The 14,685-nt window shown below is 34.2% G+C and overlaps 1 protein-coding gene across 1 annotated transcript; it reads left to right on the forward strand.

Annotated features, from left to right (window-relative positions):
• The first annotated feature begins 1,372 nt into the window (after nt 1-1,372).
• On the forward strand, nt 1,373-5,520 carry PGA4 (polygalacturonase 4). The gene is made up of 5 exons (XM_039043899.2): nt 1,373-1,675; nt 1,934-2,242; nt 3,213-3,502; nt 4,986-5,205; nt 5,287-5,520. The coding sequence occupies exons 1-5, from the start codon at nt 1,430-1,432 to the stop codon at nt 5,518-5,520; spliced, it is 1,299 nt and encodes a 432-aa protein (XP_038899827.1). The 5' UTR covers nt 1,373-1,429.
• The last annotated feature ends 9,165 nt before the right edge of the window (nt 5,521-14,685 follow it).

A 14,685-nucleotide genomic window follows, 5' to 3' on the forward strand; every position in this document is an offset into this window, starting at 1 on the left:
TGAATCAATTAATTTGGTCAATTTTTATATTATTATTTGATGCTAAAGTTTAATTGAGCCCAAAGATAGGCTTACTTCTGGCCCAATGGCCAACTAAGACCCAAATTCAACTCATTAGGCCCAAAGGCCAAGTATATAATCAACCAAGCCCAAGCCCACAAATGCCCCAACAAGTCTATAAATAGAGGAGTTACAACAATCCATTGGAGGTACAAAAGTTATTCAGAAATCAATCTACATTGCATTAAATTAATATAAACAAAAGTTCAACTCTACGTTTCTCTAGAAATCTCATACGAAACAAAAGTACAAAGACTAAAATTGTAAATTTAAAAGTATGGTAACTAAAATTGATTTACCTCTAAAGTACATTAAAAACATCTGGTATGGTGACTAAAATTGATTTACCTCTAAAGTATATTAAAAACATCTGTACATAATTTTTAGTAGGGGCATACATAGTTTGGGTTGGGCCGGGTTGGAAGATTTTTGTGGACCAACCCAAAAATTCGGGTTGGCTAATAATGAACCCTACTAGTTCTTTTTTGGAGGATAATCCAACCCAACCCAACCCAAAATTTACGGGTTGAGCCGAGTTAGGTCACTGGTTCTGTTTTTTTTTTTTTTTTTTTATAATTTTAATTTGACTTTTTTTAAACTTATATATATATATTCGGGATCCGACCTAACCCGAGACCCAATCCGAATTTAATATTTTTTAACATTTTTAACCCAACCCAAAATAAAATCTACGGGTTGGATTAGGTAGTCCGGGTTACCGGGTTTTTTGAACACCCCTAATTTTTTGAAAAAAATATTCCAAAAATGATAACCTAACTTGTCATGACACATCGACCAAGATGTCATAAGTATGAATCCTTCGTTCCAATATGTTGAAAAAAAAAAAAAAAACTCAAACTCTGAATTAACACCGTGTGTTTTCTTATTTATAAGTTATTGCTATATATAGTATACCGTTCACATTCGATAAACTAAAACTAAGAGCTAATTTGATCCTTAACTTCTACTCGAAATCTAGATTTAAGAAATTTATATCAATTAATGCCAAAAAAATAAAGTAGAAAAGTAAATAAATGAATCTAATCTCTTAATTTCTCATGCTTTGATGACCAAAAAAAAAAAAAAAAGAATTATACAAATTCTCTTTTATTCTTTAATTTAGAAATTTGTTAGAATATACAAATTAGAAAGCGAGAAAGCTACCAAATTTTAAGGTTACTAAAAAAAGATAATGGTAGGGAAAAAATCTAGCCAAACAATGGGGGAAGGGATTAGTTTCATGGCTTTGTAGAGCAATATAAATTTTACTAGTGAAATAAAGTAAGATTTTTCGTATAGAACGTTAGAACAAAAGAGCTCATATTCATAACAAAGCAACAATCTGGGGGGTTAGAAGTCACCGTCACCTATGGCCATTCCAGAGAGATTTCACATCGCCACCACCGCCGTCCGCGGGTTAGTATTAGGTTTGGCATGGCTCTCTTGTATGGCCTGGTGCAGCTCTGCTGTTGCACCTGATTATTACGGTGACTTTGCTGGAATTAAAGGCCGCTTCCTCGTTGGAGCAGCGCCTGCCACCCCCACCCCCACCGCAAAGGTTTTCGATATTAGAACCTATGGTGCGAAGGCTGATGGCACCACAATTAGTACACAGGTGAGTTGGTTTGTACGGTTTAGATCACATATATTATATGATCAGTTGTTATGAATGACCAAGCGTGGGTCTCGTTTATGCCTTATTTATGATTTTGGATTAGGATTTAGAGAGGTGTCATTTGTAACCGCTCTAATCTATCGACGTCCCTGCAATTATTATATCTATCTTTACTGTTTATGTTTTTTTTTTACTTATCTTATTTGTCAATTTTGTAACCATGAGTATGCATATTAAATACTTGTTGGAAATATGCAGGCATTCATGCAGACGTGGGTTGCAGCATGTCACTCGGGTGGCCCGGCAAAAGTGGTTTTCCCGGCGGGGACGTTTTTGACGGGGCCGTTGGTGTACGCTGGGCCGTGTGATGGGCCAATGACCGTTGAAATTCAAGGGACAGTGAAGGCAACGACTGATATTACTGAATATTCATCTGCAGAGTGGATTCTATTCGAGTCTATCACTGGGTTGAGTCTCATTGGTAGTGGAACCTTTGATGGACAAGGTGCAGAAACATGGATGTATAATGATTGTCGCAAACACTCTCGTTGCGTTCTTCCCCCCACTGTAAGCATTCATTCTATTCCAATTTGCCTTTTTAATTTTGTGTTTAATAGACCGATGAGATTTAGAACGTGTCTTAATTTGATGCTAGATCCATTCGTTTTAGACATCATGAAAGGTTAGGAATTTATTGGACACTGACACCAAAGTTTAAAGATTAAAATTAACAATTTAAGACCTTCATTTGTTTAGAATTTCACATTAGAAAAATCAAAGGATCGATTTACTCCGAGAAGTTTTTAGTGCTACAAGAGAACCATAATCACTTTGTTCATACTAAATTTGTGATACACGATAAATGGAGGGAGTATGAAACAATAAATGGAGGGAGTACGTAACTTTCAATACTATGAAATATAGTTAACTCATCTCAAATACCTTGTGAGACCATTATGCCCAAATGTTCATTTGGTTCAAAAGAAAAAATTGAGATTCCAAGTGTTGAGGATCCCGCAAAAATCAAGGAACTTCATCATAATCTTGAAAAGATATAGATGGACTACAATTCTTATCCGAGAATTGTCTATTAGTTATGAGATTGAATCCAATATTGTTTTTGAATAAAGTACTAGTGGTAGAAAGATCAGGGTGTATACTAGGATATCTCAACTGGTTGACACCTCTGTAGAACCCTCTCGTCACACCTCAACACCAAAAGTGAGATTGAACCCAATATTATCTAATACTATTTGATAACTATTACTATTAGCCACCTGTTTTCAATAGTGAAGCAAATATTTGAGTGCTAAAAAAGTTGATTTTTTTAATAAAAAATTAAAGCATTGTTTTTGTTTGATAACTTAGGTATGAATTCAAATGTTTTGAAGCACAGTTTTGGGTCTAGCGTTTCGAAAACTTGTTTGCATATAAAGACAACATTTATTTTGATGGATCAAGTAAATGAATTAAAAATATAAAGAAGGCAGGTATTTGTTAATTATTTTAGGGTATTGTGTAATGAATTTGGATGCAGTCAATAAAGTTCAACAAGGTGACCAATGGATTGATGGAGGGGATTTCTTCATTGAACAGCAAAGCCTTCCACATATTCGTGGTGTTAAGCCACAATATAAAAGTCAACAATCTCCACATAACAGCTCCAGGTAACAGCCCCAACACTGATGGTATTCATATAAGCCAAACTGATGTTGTTAACATTACAAATAGCATTATTGGCACCGGAGATGATTGTGTTTCAATTGGCCATGGCTCCACCAATATCACTGTTTCCAACGTCACATGTGGCCCCGGACATGGCATCAGGTATATATACATATTATGTTGAGAATCTCACATTAGAAAGATTGAGAAAACTGACGGATTTTATAAGATGCATGAAGTTTTCTTTAGAGAATACGAAAAGTTGGAAATTAGTAGGTGTACCAAGATATTTTAACTAAGTTCACATATTCATAGCATCTACATCATATCTCATAACAAAAAGATATATTTAGAAAAAATCGCTTGAAACAAAACCAAAACAGAAAAAGCAGTTAGAGAAAAACTTTCCAATTTAGTAGAAATATCATAATTGCACAACAATTTGGATTAAGTACACCATTGGGCTACAAGATGAATGATATCCTTTCAAAGATGGAAATTTGGCTTCTCAAGATCTGCAAAATTCTATTATTCCTCTCAAACCATAGACTCCAAAGGCACATACCAATCAAATTGCACCATAAGATCCTCATTTGTGAGCTTTTCTTCAACATAATCAGAATCCAAAGAATACCATCCAACGAAAATAAGATTTATGGAATTACTCTTTCATTATAAATTAGTTTTAAGATGAAACTCTACATTTACGATGTACATATTTAACTAATACACACATAGACATACTCATGCAATGTACATTCATTATTCAATAGAAATATAAGTTTTAAGAATCTGAGAAGTTGTTTGAAATGACTTTTAAGCCCTTGGTCCGAATCCATCCTAAGTTTAATTTACAAGTTCGTGATTTATAAAATTAGGGCTACTAGATTGAATGGATAAATTGCATGTAGTTTGTGTTTACATATGTGAAGAGATTAACAAATTCAGAATTTGAAAATGGTTCAACTCGGTTTTAATTTAATATTTATATAGTTTTAAAAGTTTCAATTTGGTTGTTATAATTATTTATTTAATTATTTTTTAATAAAAAAATCTCATAGAAACATCTAACATGATCACCAGAAGTTACAACTATCTCTGATGATATGTTTTCTTTGTATACATGTGATAAGATATCGTATTCAAAGAAAGGGTTTAAAGGTATTAGATAAACAAAAAGGTTTTATTAAAACCATTGGATATTCAAAACCAATCGATAACGAAAGGATAATTCGTTTATCCTATAAAGAACGATTGTGAGAACTCTCCATCTTTTTGATATTTGGATCCTCAACTGCCTTCAAGATGGTGCCTTTTAGGTTCATTCGTCATTCTTGAGTTGGATCTTTGGAATATAATCTATATATATTTTTTAGCAAGATAATAAAGGGAGAGATGGGTCTGTAGGCGTTTCTGGACATCTCTACTAAGTTGACACATCTATATCGTCCTTATCATGCCCCAAACGTCGGATCCCTAGAATATGTTCAACAAAATACAGTGAAATATAATATATAAATAATTTCTCTCTCTCTATTTTTTTGAAGTCTCATTCTAATGGGATGGAAAATGAAACTTTTAGAACTACAAACAGTTGATGGTATACCAATTTCATCCTTGATTTTGTATGTATTCAATTTTGCAGTGTGGGAAGTCTAGGAAAATATGATGATGAGAAGGAGGTACGTGGAATTTTTGTGTCAAACTGCACAATAAGAAACACCACAAATGGACTAAGGATCAAGACATGGGCTGCTTCACCTGCTGGCCAAGCTACTAGAATCACTTTCCAAGACATTATTTTAGATTCAGTCCGAAACCCTATAATCATTGATCAAACTTATGGCTCGAAGAAGAAGAAAGCAGTAAGTAACAAACTAACCAAGACTCGGTTCGATAAGAATATACACAATTGTATTTATCATTGTGTCATGTTTGTCTTGCAGCCATCTCAAGTGAAGATTAGCGACGTCGTGTTCAAGAATATTCGGGGCACCACAGTGTCCGACGTCGGTGTTTCCTTGCAGTGCAGCGCTGCTGTGCCATGCGATGGCATCAAATTGGAAGAGATTGATTTGGCCTTTACTGGCACTCGCTTAAAGCACCCAACCTTTGCAAATTCATGTTTGAATGCCAAGATTACGGCTATAGGAAAACAAAACCCACCAGCTTGTGTTTAGCTTTGTAACATGTATAGCTCAATTCTTAATTGCATATTTTTATTTTTTAATTTGTCGATTGAATTGCGCAAGTGTACCAACCATCCCAAGTATTACAATAGTGAGAGCTTCGTTTCCACAAAGAATTATCAATTAATAAACCAAAATTTGCTCAATAAATTCAATCTTAATTTATTTGATCAATTGATCGATAATGTTTTTAAGGAAAAAAATTAAATTAAAATATGAAATGCCTAGGACTACAACTTTATCTCACTAGTCTTCTCTAATATTCTTTAATCTAATTAACTTTCGTTTGTTTTCTCTATATATGTTCACGTAAGAAAACCAAAAAAATTTAATTATTAGTCTTTCTCCATAATCGTAAAAAAAATAATTGTATGATCAATTAAAACTTGGAAGTAGTAATTGTTTCAATTTAAACGGTAAACCATTGATATTAAATATTGATGCAACTGAAATTTAGAGGTATGGATTGATATTTTTCCAAAACTTTATAGGAAAATAACTGTCTTTTAAAGTTTAGAACCTATCAAGTAAGGCATCAAGTCTAGAAAAATTCATCATTTTTCTTTGACAAATATGATCCAACTCCTTTGTTTAGATTTGTTCCTGGCTTTTTAAAAATTATATTTATTTTTTCATAATTTCTTACTCATGGTTTTTATAATTTAAGCATTTAAATTTTTAGTCAATTTCTAAAAACAAAAATTACTTTTTTTTAAAGCTACGTTTTTTCAGTTTTCAAAATTTGACTTTTAATTTGATAACACTCCTAAAATGTTGAAAACAAAACGTTGAAGCTAATAGATGTAGGTGTTTAAAAAAAAAAAAAACCAATAACCAACTAGTTGCACAAAAGTTCATAAACATGTTATTGGCATGAATGTGACCTAATTAATGATGTTTCACAAGTATCCTTTTACTCTAGTTTAATTGCTGTATTCTCTAGATCGTTTGAAGCGCGGGTTTAGAATTTTAAGTTTGGGGTTTAGATAGATTGAATTTAAGAAAATTGTGATTGAAGTGAGGTATAGGAACCCCGGTCTAAGAAGTCTATCTTTAGAGTGTATGATTAAGAAGCTTGGAAATAAATGGTAGATTTATAAATATTAAGTTTGTGAAATATTTTCTTAATTTAATCAATAGGTTCATTTTGGGTTCGTTTAAATTTGTCATCTTAATTACTTTAATATAGTTAATTTTTTTAAAAAATTTAATATAGTTAAGTCTAAAATAAACTAAAATTCATATTTTTCATATATAACTAATCTCAAAATTAAAATTCTGTTTGCATTTATTATTTTAAATTGACTAACGTAAATATGTGAACAAATGACTAATTTAAATTATTTGGTAGTTTTTTCAAAATTACTATGTAAAAATAAAATACATTAATTTGTATTGGGGCAATTGCAACTTTAATAAATAAAAAATTGAAAATTGGGTGCGTGTTCCTAGGTTTTGCTTTTTTGTAAATATGTCAAAAAAACTTATTTGTGTAAATTTGATTGCTATTTTATTTCTATTTGATTGTTATGTAATTACTATTTGATTGTTATGTAATTTCTATTTGGTTTCTATTTGATTGTTATGTGTTTACTATGTAATTGCCACACCTGCAATTACAAAAAAGTTGAAGTCATGACTTTGGTTTCTTAAAATGTAATTGTCATACAATGTAATTTCCCATATTTACATATAACTAAGATCAAACTGAATATCATACATATATTTCTTTTGCGTTGAATAAATTTAATTTATGAATTAAATATTTTTTAATATAACTAACCTAAAATTAAGTATTATTTATTTTACTAATTTTAATTTAGTAATTTATAATTGATCAACTCAATTCAATTAAAGCATTCAGAAGAATATTTTTTTTTTTTTCAATTTTGAAATAGAGATTTGAATAAAATTATAAATTTATTTAATTTAATGTTTAAATAATTTGATATTTTAATTTTACTAGATTTTGTAATAAAATTTCATAGATTTTTGTCAATTTAACTAATTTGAAAATGATCAATTTTTTTTTCTTTTACAAGAAGATGCTAATTTAAAATCGAAATAAACTAGAGCTATCTTAAATAAATTATTAAAAAATTATATATTTTTTAATCAAATCAAATTTTCTGTTCCTAAAGTATGAAGAATAAATAGATCACAAAATTTGAGTTTTAATTCTTTATTTTGTTGCTAGGTTGTTTCCAACATTTTTAGTCTTTTACGTTTAAAAAAGATAATTCTTCGGCCTAGTTAAATTGACTACCTAAATTGACTAACGAAAAAAAATGAAAATGTTATTACATTAAATAAACAAAAAAAAAAAAAATAGTATTGTCACCTTGTGCAGGTCACAGTAATAAAAAACGAAGTGTAGTTTTCGAGTCTGAGAGATAATTATTTAATATAATTGATGACATTTTATTTTAAAAAGAGAATGGAAGATAGATAATTAAAATAGATAATCTAAAAAATAATAATAATTAAAAAAAAAACTCCAAAAGAACAAAGAATTAGAAGAAAAAAATGTATTTAAAAAAAAATTATTGTTGTGGGTAAATTTAGCCTGCTTTGTTGGACCCATAATAAGGTGAACTAGACATGATGGGCCTGAGCCTAGAAAGAGAAATGTCTAGACATGTCTAGGCATGAGGAATCTATGAGAGTTTGAAACTAGGTAGGAGTAGAGCTCGAGCTTAAAGAATTCTAAGAAGCCTAGGCTTGACATGTTTAGGTAGGAGGGCCTAAGCCTAAAGAGAAAAAGCCTAGGCATAAGGATCTTAAGAGGACCCATGGGTAGCCCTGTTGGGGTTGATGCCCTAAAATCTCGTGTCCTGTAGTTTGTAAACAGTTTGTACGAACGCTTATGTTGTTAATATATGATATTTACTTCACATCTTGTATTTTGCTCAGTTACTTGTTTTATTTGTTTTATCACAAACCAATAAACATAAAATCCATGGTTATCTGCATGTGACTCAAGCATGTATGTGGTGACATACAAGTGGATCATGTCTTGAGTGATAACCAAAATGGTCTGTAGTATATGGATATAGAAGGGAAACCTTATACTAATAACGCTACGGATGCGGCCCACTTTGTGGAATGGTCACAAGTGTTGTGACTTGTCACAGATGGTCTGATCCTGATCATTCGTGTTGGGGACATGCGAGCGGGGGGCGTCCTATACAAAGAGTTTTTATAAGACCCGACCACGAAGTGTTAACGTCTCGTTAGATAACACCATTCATGACAGAGACTTCACTTCACTAGGATGACAATAGATAACATGACCTCAATCTTGAGTGAGTTGGGAACTCCTGCCATTGAGGGCGGTCCTTTGATTTGTATGGGTGCTAGTGGCCAGGTCGCCGATTCAAACTTACCATTTTGGGGATTTGTCTGATTTGAGACCTGAGAACTCAGGTACACAAGATGGAATTCACTCCTCCCCCGATGCAAGGGTAAATAGATAGATAGCTCCCTTAAGGGCTGATTCTGGGGCTTGAACGATGTGGCGCCACATACCTTCTTTTGGCCCGAGAGGTGTTCACACATAGTTAGACTATGTTGTATTGTTCATTAGAAGAATCAATGGTACTTAAGGAGTGAGATGTAACTACAGGGGAAAAACGTTAATTTGGCCCAGCTGTACTTACGAGCATCTGTGAAATGTCATCGTACTCATGATTGGTTATATTTGATGGACACAGAAATATGTCTGTGGTAAGAAGAGTTCAGTTGTTGGTATTTAGTGGAATGCTTGACAGTTAACAGATGGTGGATCTCGTGGCTAAAGAGTTTAGTCAGCTATTCACGGACCGTTGGAGCTTCGAGCCACAGGTTCATTAGGTCCCTTGGGTAGCTTGGATAAAGTCGAGATGTTTGGGTTAATTTGAAATGTTCAAATTGACAAGAGGAAGTTCGATTATATATGATATAATTAGACTGGTTAATTATATATGATATAATTGGCTAAATGTATGAGATACATTATTTTGAAGGAAATTAGATATAAATATGATTTATATCAAGTAGAGGAGAAAATGTTATAGTAGATATATGATATCAAACTATAGGTTAAAAATATAATATGATTATATTAATTAATTAATTAATTGATTAATTATATGATAATTAAACCAAAAATCACGTTTGGACGTGGGTTAGTGGGAATGAGTTGGTTGTTGTAATCGATGAAATAAAATGAAACTGTTTCATTTTTTGAATTAGTCGTTCAATTGTCCAAAAGAAATTGTGAGAGCGCATTGGTAGTATTGCAAACAACCGCTTAAAGAATCGAGAGCCTATACAATAGTTGCCTCGCGCCTAAAAGATTGTCCACCTCGCGCTTAAACGATTGCATACTAGTTGCTACATGATCACATAGCTTCTCTAAACGATCGTATAGTGTGCCGATCGTATACCTTTTCCTAAACGATCATTTAGTAAAACTTACACGATCGTGTAGCTTCTCCTAAACGATAAGCATTTTGTTATGCGATAGCGTCTTTTTCCCTCCCAATTGCTTATCGCCTACACGTTGGAACATACAGTTTGATACTGCTATCAAGTCGTATGGCTTTGACCAAAATATTGATGAACCTTGTGTCTACAAGAAGATCATCAACGCTTCAGTAGTCTTCTTAGTGTTATACGTAGACGATATCCTACTAATTAGGAATGATGTAGGTTTACTGACTACAGTTAAGAACTGGCTAGCGACCCATTTCCAAATGAAAGATTTGGGAGAGGCTCAGTTTGTTCTAGGTATACAGATCTTTCGAGATCGTAAGAACAAAGTGCTAGCATTATCTCAGGCATCATACATTGACAAGATGTTGCTCAAGTACTCGATGCAGGACTCTAGGAGGGGCCTACTGCTGTTCAGGCATGGAGTCACTTTGTCTAAGGATATCTGTCCTAAGACACCTCAAGAGATTGAGAAGATGAGACAGATCAGTCTAACCCAGGTCATTTTAATGTTGCTGACCCGTTTACGAAGGCCCTCACGGCTACAGTGTTTGTGAGTCACCTACAAAACATGGGTCTACAGGATCGCCCGCAGTTGAACTAGGGCAAGTGGGAGATTTTCTTGTACTGGGGTTTTATTCCCTAGTTTATTGATTTGTACTAGTTTATTGTACTCCCCATTTCACTTTAGAACAAGTGGGAGATTGTTGGGGTTGATGCCCTAAAGTCTCGTGTCCTGTAGTTTATAAATAGTTTGTACGCTTGTATTGTTAATATATGATATTTACTTCACATCTTGAATTTTGCTCAGTTACTTGTTTTATTTGCTTTACCACAAACCAATAAACATAAAATCCCTGGTTATCTATATGTGACTCAAGCATGTATATGGTGACATACAAGTGGATAATGTCTTGAGTGATAACCAAAATGGTCTGTAGTATATGGATATAGAAGGGAAACCTTATCCTGGTAACACTACGGATGCGGCCCGCTTTGTGGAATGGTCACAATTGTTGTGACTTGTCATAGATTATCTGATTCTGATCATTCATGTTGGGACATGCGAACGGGGGCGTCCTATACAAAGAATTTCTATAAGACCTGACCATGAAGTGTTAACGTCTCATTATATAACACCGTTCATGACAGAAACTTCAATTCACTAGGATGACAATAGATAACATGACCTCAACCATGAGTGAGTTGGGAACTCCTACTATTGAGGGCAGTCCTTTGATTTTGTATGGGTGCGAGTGGCCAGGTCGCCGATTCAAACCTACCATTTTGGGGATTCGTCTAATTTGGGACCTGGGAACTCAGCTATACAAGATGGAATTCACTCCTTCCCCGAGGCAGGGATAAGTAGATAGATAGTTCCCTTAAGGGCTGATTCTGGGGCTTGAACGATGTGGCGCCACACACCTTCTCTTGGCCCGAGAGGTGTTCACAAATAGGTTGACTATGTTGTATTGTTCATTAGAAGAATCAGTGGTACTTAAGGAGTGAGATGTAACTACAGGGGAAAAATGGTAATTTGGCCCAGCCGTACTTACGAGCATCTTTGAAGGGTCATCGTACTCATGATTGGTTATATCGAATGGACACAAAAATATATCCATGGTAAGAAGAGTTCAGTTGTTGGTCTTTAGTGGAATGCTTGACAGTTAACGGATGGTGGATCTTGTGGCTAAAGAGTTTAGTCAACTATTCATGGACCGTTGGAGATTCAAGCCACAGGTCCATTAGGTCCCCTGGGTAACTTGGATAAAGTTGAGAACCAGTGTTTGGGTTAATTTGAAATGTTCAAATTGACAAGAGGAAGTTCGATTATATATGATATAATTGGACTGGTTAATTATATATGATATAATTGGCTAAATGTATGAGATACATTATTTTGGAGAAAATTAGATATAAATATGATTTATATCAAATAGAGGAGAAAATACTATAGTAGATATATGATATTAAACTATAGGTTAAAAATATAATATAACTATATTTATTAATTAATTAATTGGTTAATTATATGATAATTAAGCCAAAAATCACGTTTGGACGTGGGTTAGTGGGAATGAGTCAGTTATTGTAACCGATGAAATAAAAATGAAATTGTTTCATTTTTTAAATTAGTCGTTCAATCGTCCAAAATAAATTGTGAGTGCGCGTTGGTAGTATTGTAAACGATCGCTTATAGAATCGAGAGCCTATACGATATTTGCCTTGCGCCTAAACGATCGGCCACCTCGCACCTAAACGATCGCACACTAGTTCCTACACGATCGCATAGCTTCTCTAAATGATCGTATAGTGTGCCGATTTTGGTAAACGATCGTATACCTTTTCCTAAATGATCGTTCAGTAAAACCTACACGATCGTGTAGCTTCTCCTAAACGATAAGCATTTTGCTATGTGATAACGTCTTTTTCCCTCCCACTTGCTTATCGTCTACACGATCCGTGCTTCCTTCTTCCTCTACCAAATTCACCAAAGACCACGCTTTGAGTTCTCACTCCAAGAATACCTGGGGCTCTTTTCTGGTGGTTTCATCCCCACGACGTTCGTGTTCGTGCGGTTGTTCGTGCTGCTATTGTTGACGCTGTTGCTGGGCATTGGTAGATCGCATGGAGGGTTTCGCTGCGTTGAGTTCCGAAGTGTGAAGAACGTCTTCAACTGGTATGGCACTCATTCTCTTGTTATTTTGTTGTTCATAGCATGCCGATAATTAGTATTTTTTTTCATAACTGTTCGTATGAATGTATAATGTTGTATTTCGGTCACTGTGAAATTGGAGCGATCCGAACGTACTTATGAAATTCTTCGGTAAGAGATCCTTCAAGCCCAAGTACAGTGGGACCCATGAGGTAAACTTAGTGAAAAGCTCAAGAGAATCTGTGGGAGAGCCCAAGCTTAGTAGGACCCATGTGGTAATGAAGCTCAAGAGAACCCGTGGTAGAGCCTCAACTCATTGGGACCCATGAGGTAAGCTTTGTTAGTGAAACTCAAGAAAACAAATGGGATAGCTCAAGCTCAATGGAACCCATGAGGTAAACTTAGTTATTGAAGCTCAAGAGAACCTGTGGGAGATCCCAAGCTCAATGGGACCCATGAGGTAAGCGTAGTTAGTGAAGCTTAAGAGCACCCGTGGAAGAGTGCAAGCTTAGTGAGACTCATGATGTAAGGTTAGTGCAGTTCAGAGGAGCCTAGGAGAAAGCTCAAGAGTACCCACGGGAGAGCCTAATAGAGCTTAGAGAGAAATCAATGGGACCCATGAGTGTAGCTTAGAAGAGCTTAGGAAAGTGCTTAGAGAGAGCTCAATTAGACTCATGAAGTAAGCATGGTGTGCTAAGGTGAATCTAAGCCTAAAATAGAGCTTAGAAGAGTATGAGTTGAACTTAAAGGAACCTAAGAGAGCTCATATGAGCCTAAGCCTATAAGAGAGCTTATGAGAGTATGAGTTGAGCTTGGAGGAATCTAAGAGAGGGTAGATGAGCCTAAGCCTATAAGAGAGCTTAGAAGAGAATGAGTTGAGCTTAGAGAAGCCTAAGAGAGCTCAGAGGAGCCTAAACCTAGAAGAGAGCTTAAGAGGGTATGAGTTGAGCTTAAAAGAGCCTAAGAGACGTCAGAGGAGCCTAAGGGTAGAAAAAGGCTTAAGAGAGTTGAGCTCGAGTCTAGAAGAGCTCAGAAGAACCTAAGCCTAGAAGAATGCTTAGGAAAGTTGAGCTCATTTGAACGATTGAAATTGTAGTCGTCCTTATTTATAACAGTCAGGCCTTTAATAAGACGTTGAGAATTTAAGTGATGCATTAGTTGCAATAATAATGGTGTAACTACTCCAATAATTAACTCGAAATTTTCAAGAATTAAAGAGAGGCATTATGTGTTGGGGTTGATGCCCTAAATCTTGTAAGGTTCTATAATTTGTAATTATAATGTACAAACATTTTATTTATATGATAAAATATGTGGTGTTTTATTTCAAAATTAGTTGCATTAACCACAAACCAATAAACTAACATCTCAGGCTATCTTGTAGCTTAAACATGTATGTACAGACATACGGGTGAATCATATTTAAATAATAACATAAATGGTTTATAGTAGTTGGATAAGGTCGGATATGTTATTCTAGTGACCCTATGAGTATAACCTGCTTTGTGGATGTTACAATTGTTGCAAAGTGCTACAAATGATCTGAGCCTAATCATTCAGATGGAGACATATGAGCGAGGATATTATATACAAAGGAGTTTGTATAAGACCAGACATGAAATGTTTAGTCTCATTATATAATGTCTTTATAATAACGACTTACATTTCACCAGAACGACCATAGATAACATGACCTGAATCCTGAGTGAGTCGTGAACTTCTTACCTATGAAGGCAGTTTTTTGATTTGTATGGGTGAGAGTGACCAGATCGTTGACTCAATAAGCCTCCTCGGTAGCTCAATGGGAATAAATGAGAATCAGTTTTTGGATTGATTTGAATTGTTCAAATTCATTGAGAGAATTAACTATATATGATATAATTAACTTAATTTTAATTATATATGATATAATTACTATAATGTATTTGATACATTATAATATTAATTATTTATGAGAGGAAATAAATATTTGAAGAAGATTCAAATGTTAATTATATGAATTGGATTCATTTTGTTAAATTTCATGT

Source organism: Benincasa hispida, chromosome 9 (genome assembly GCF_027475165.1).
Source record: "Benincasa hispida cultivar pf3 chromosome 9, pf3_genome.v1.1, whole genome shotgun sequence".
Classification (NCBI taxonomy): domain Eukaryota; kingdom Viridiplantae; phylum Streptophyta; class Magnoliopsida; order Cucurbitales; family Cucurbitaceae; genus Benincasa; species Benincasa hispida.

Bases quoted from the DNA above. Each gene is read 5' to 3' on its own strand.
- PGA4 (XM_039043899.2), top strand. From the start codon at position 1,430: ATGGCCATTCCAGAGAGATTTCACATCGCCACCACCGCCGTCCGCGGG. The intron at 2,243-3,212 runs GTAAGCATTCAT...ATTTGGATGCAG, and splicing joins GTTGCGTTCTTCCCCCCACT to TCAATAAAGTTCAACAAGGT. The intron at 3,503-4,985 runs GTATATATACAT...TCAATTTTGCAG, and splicing joins GGCCCCGGACATGGCATCAG to TGTGGGAAGTCTAGGAAAAT.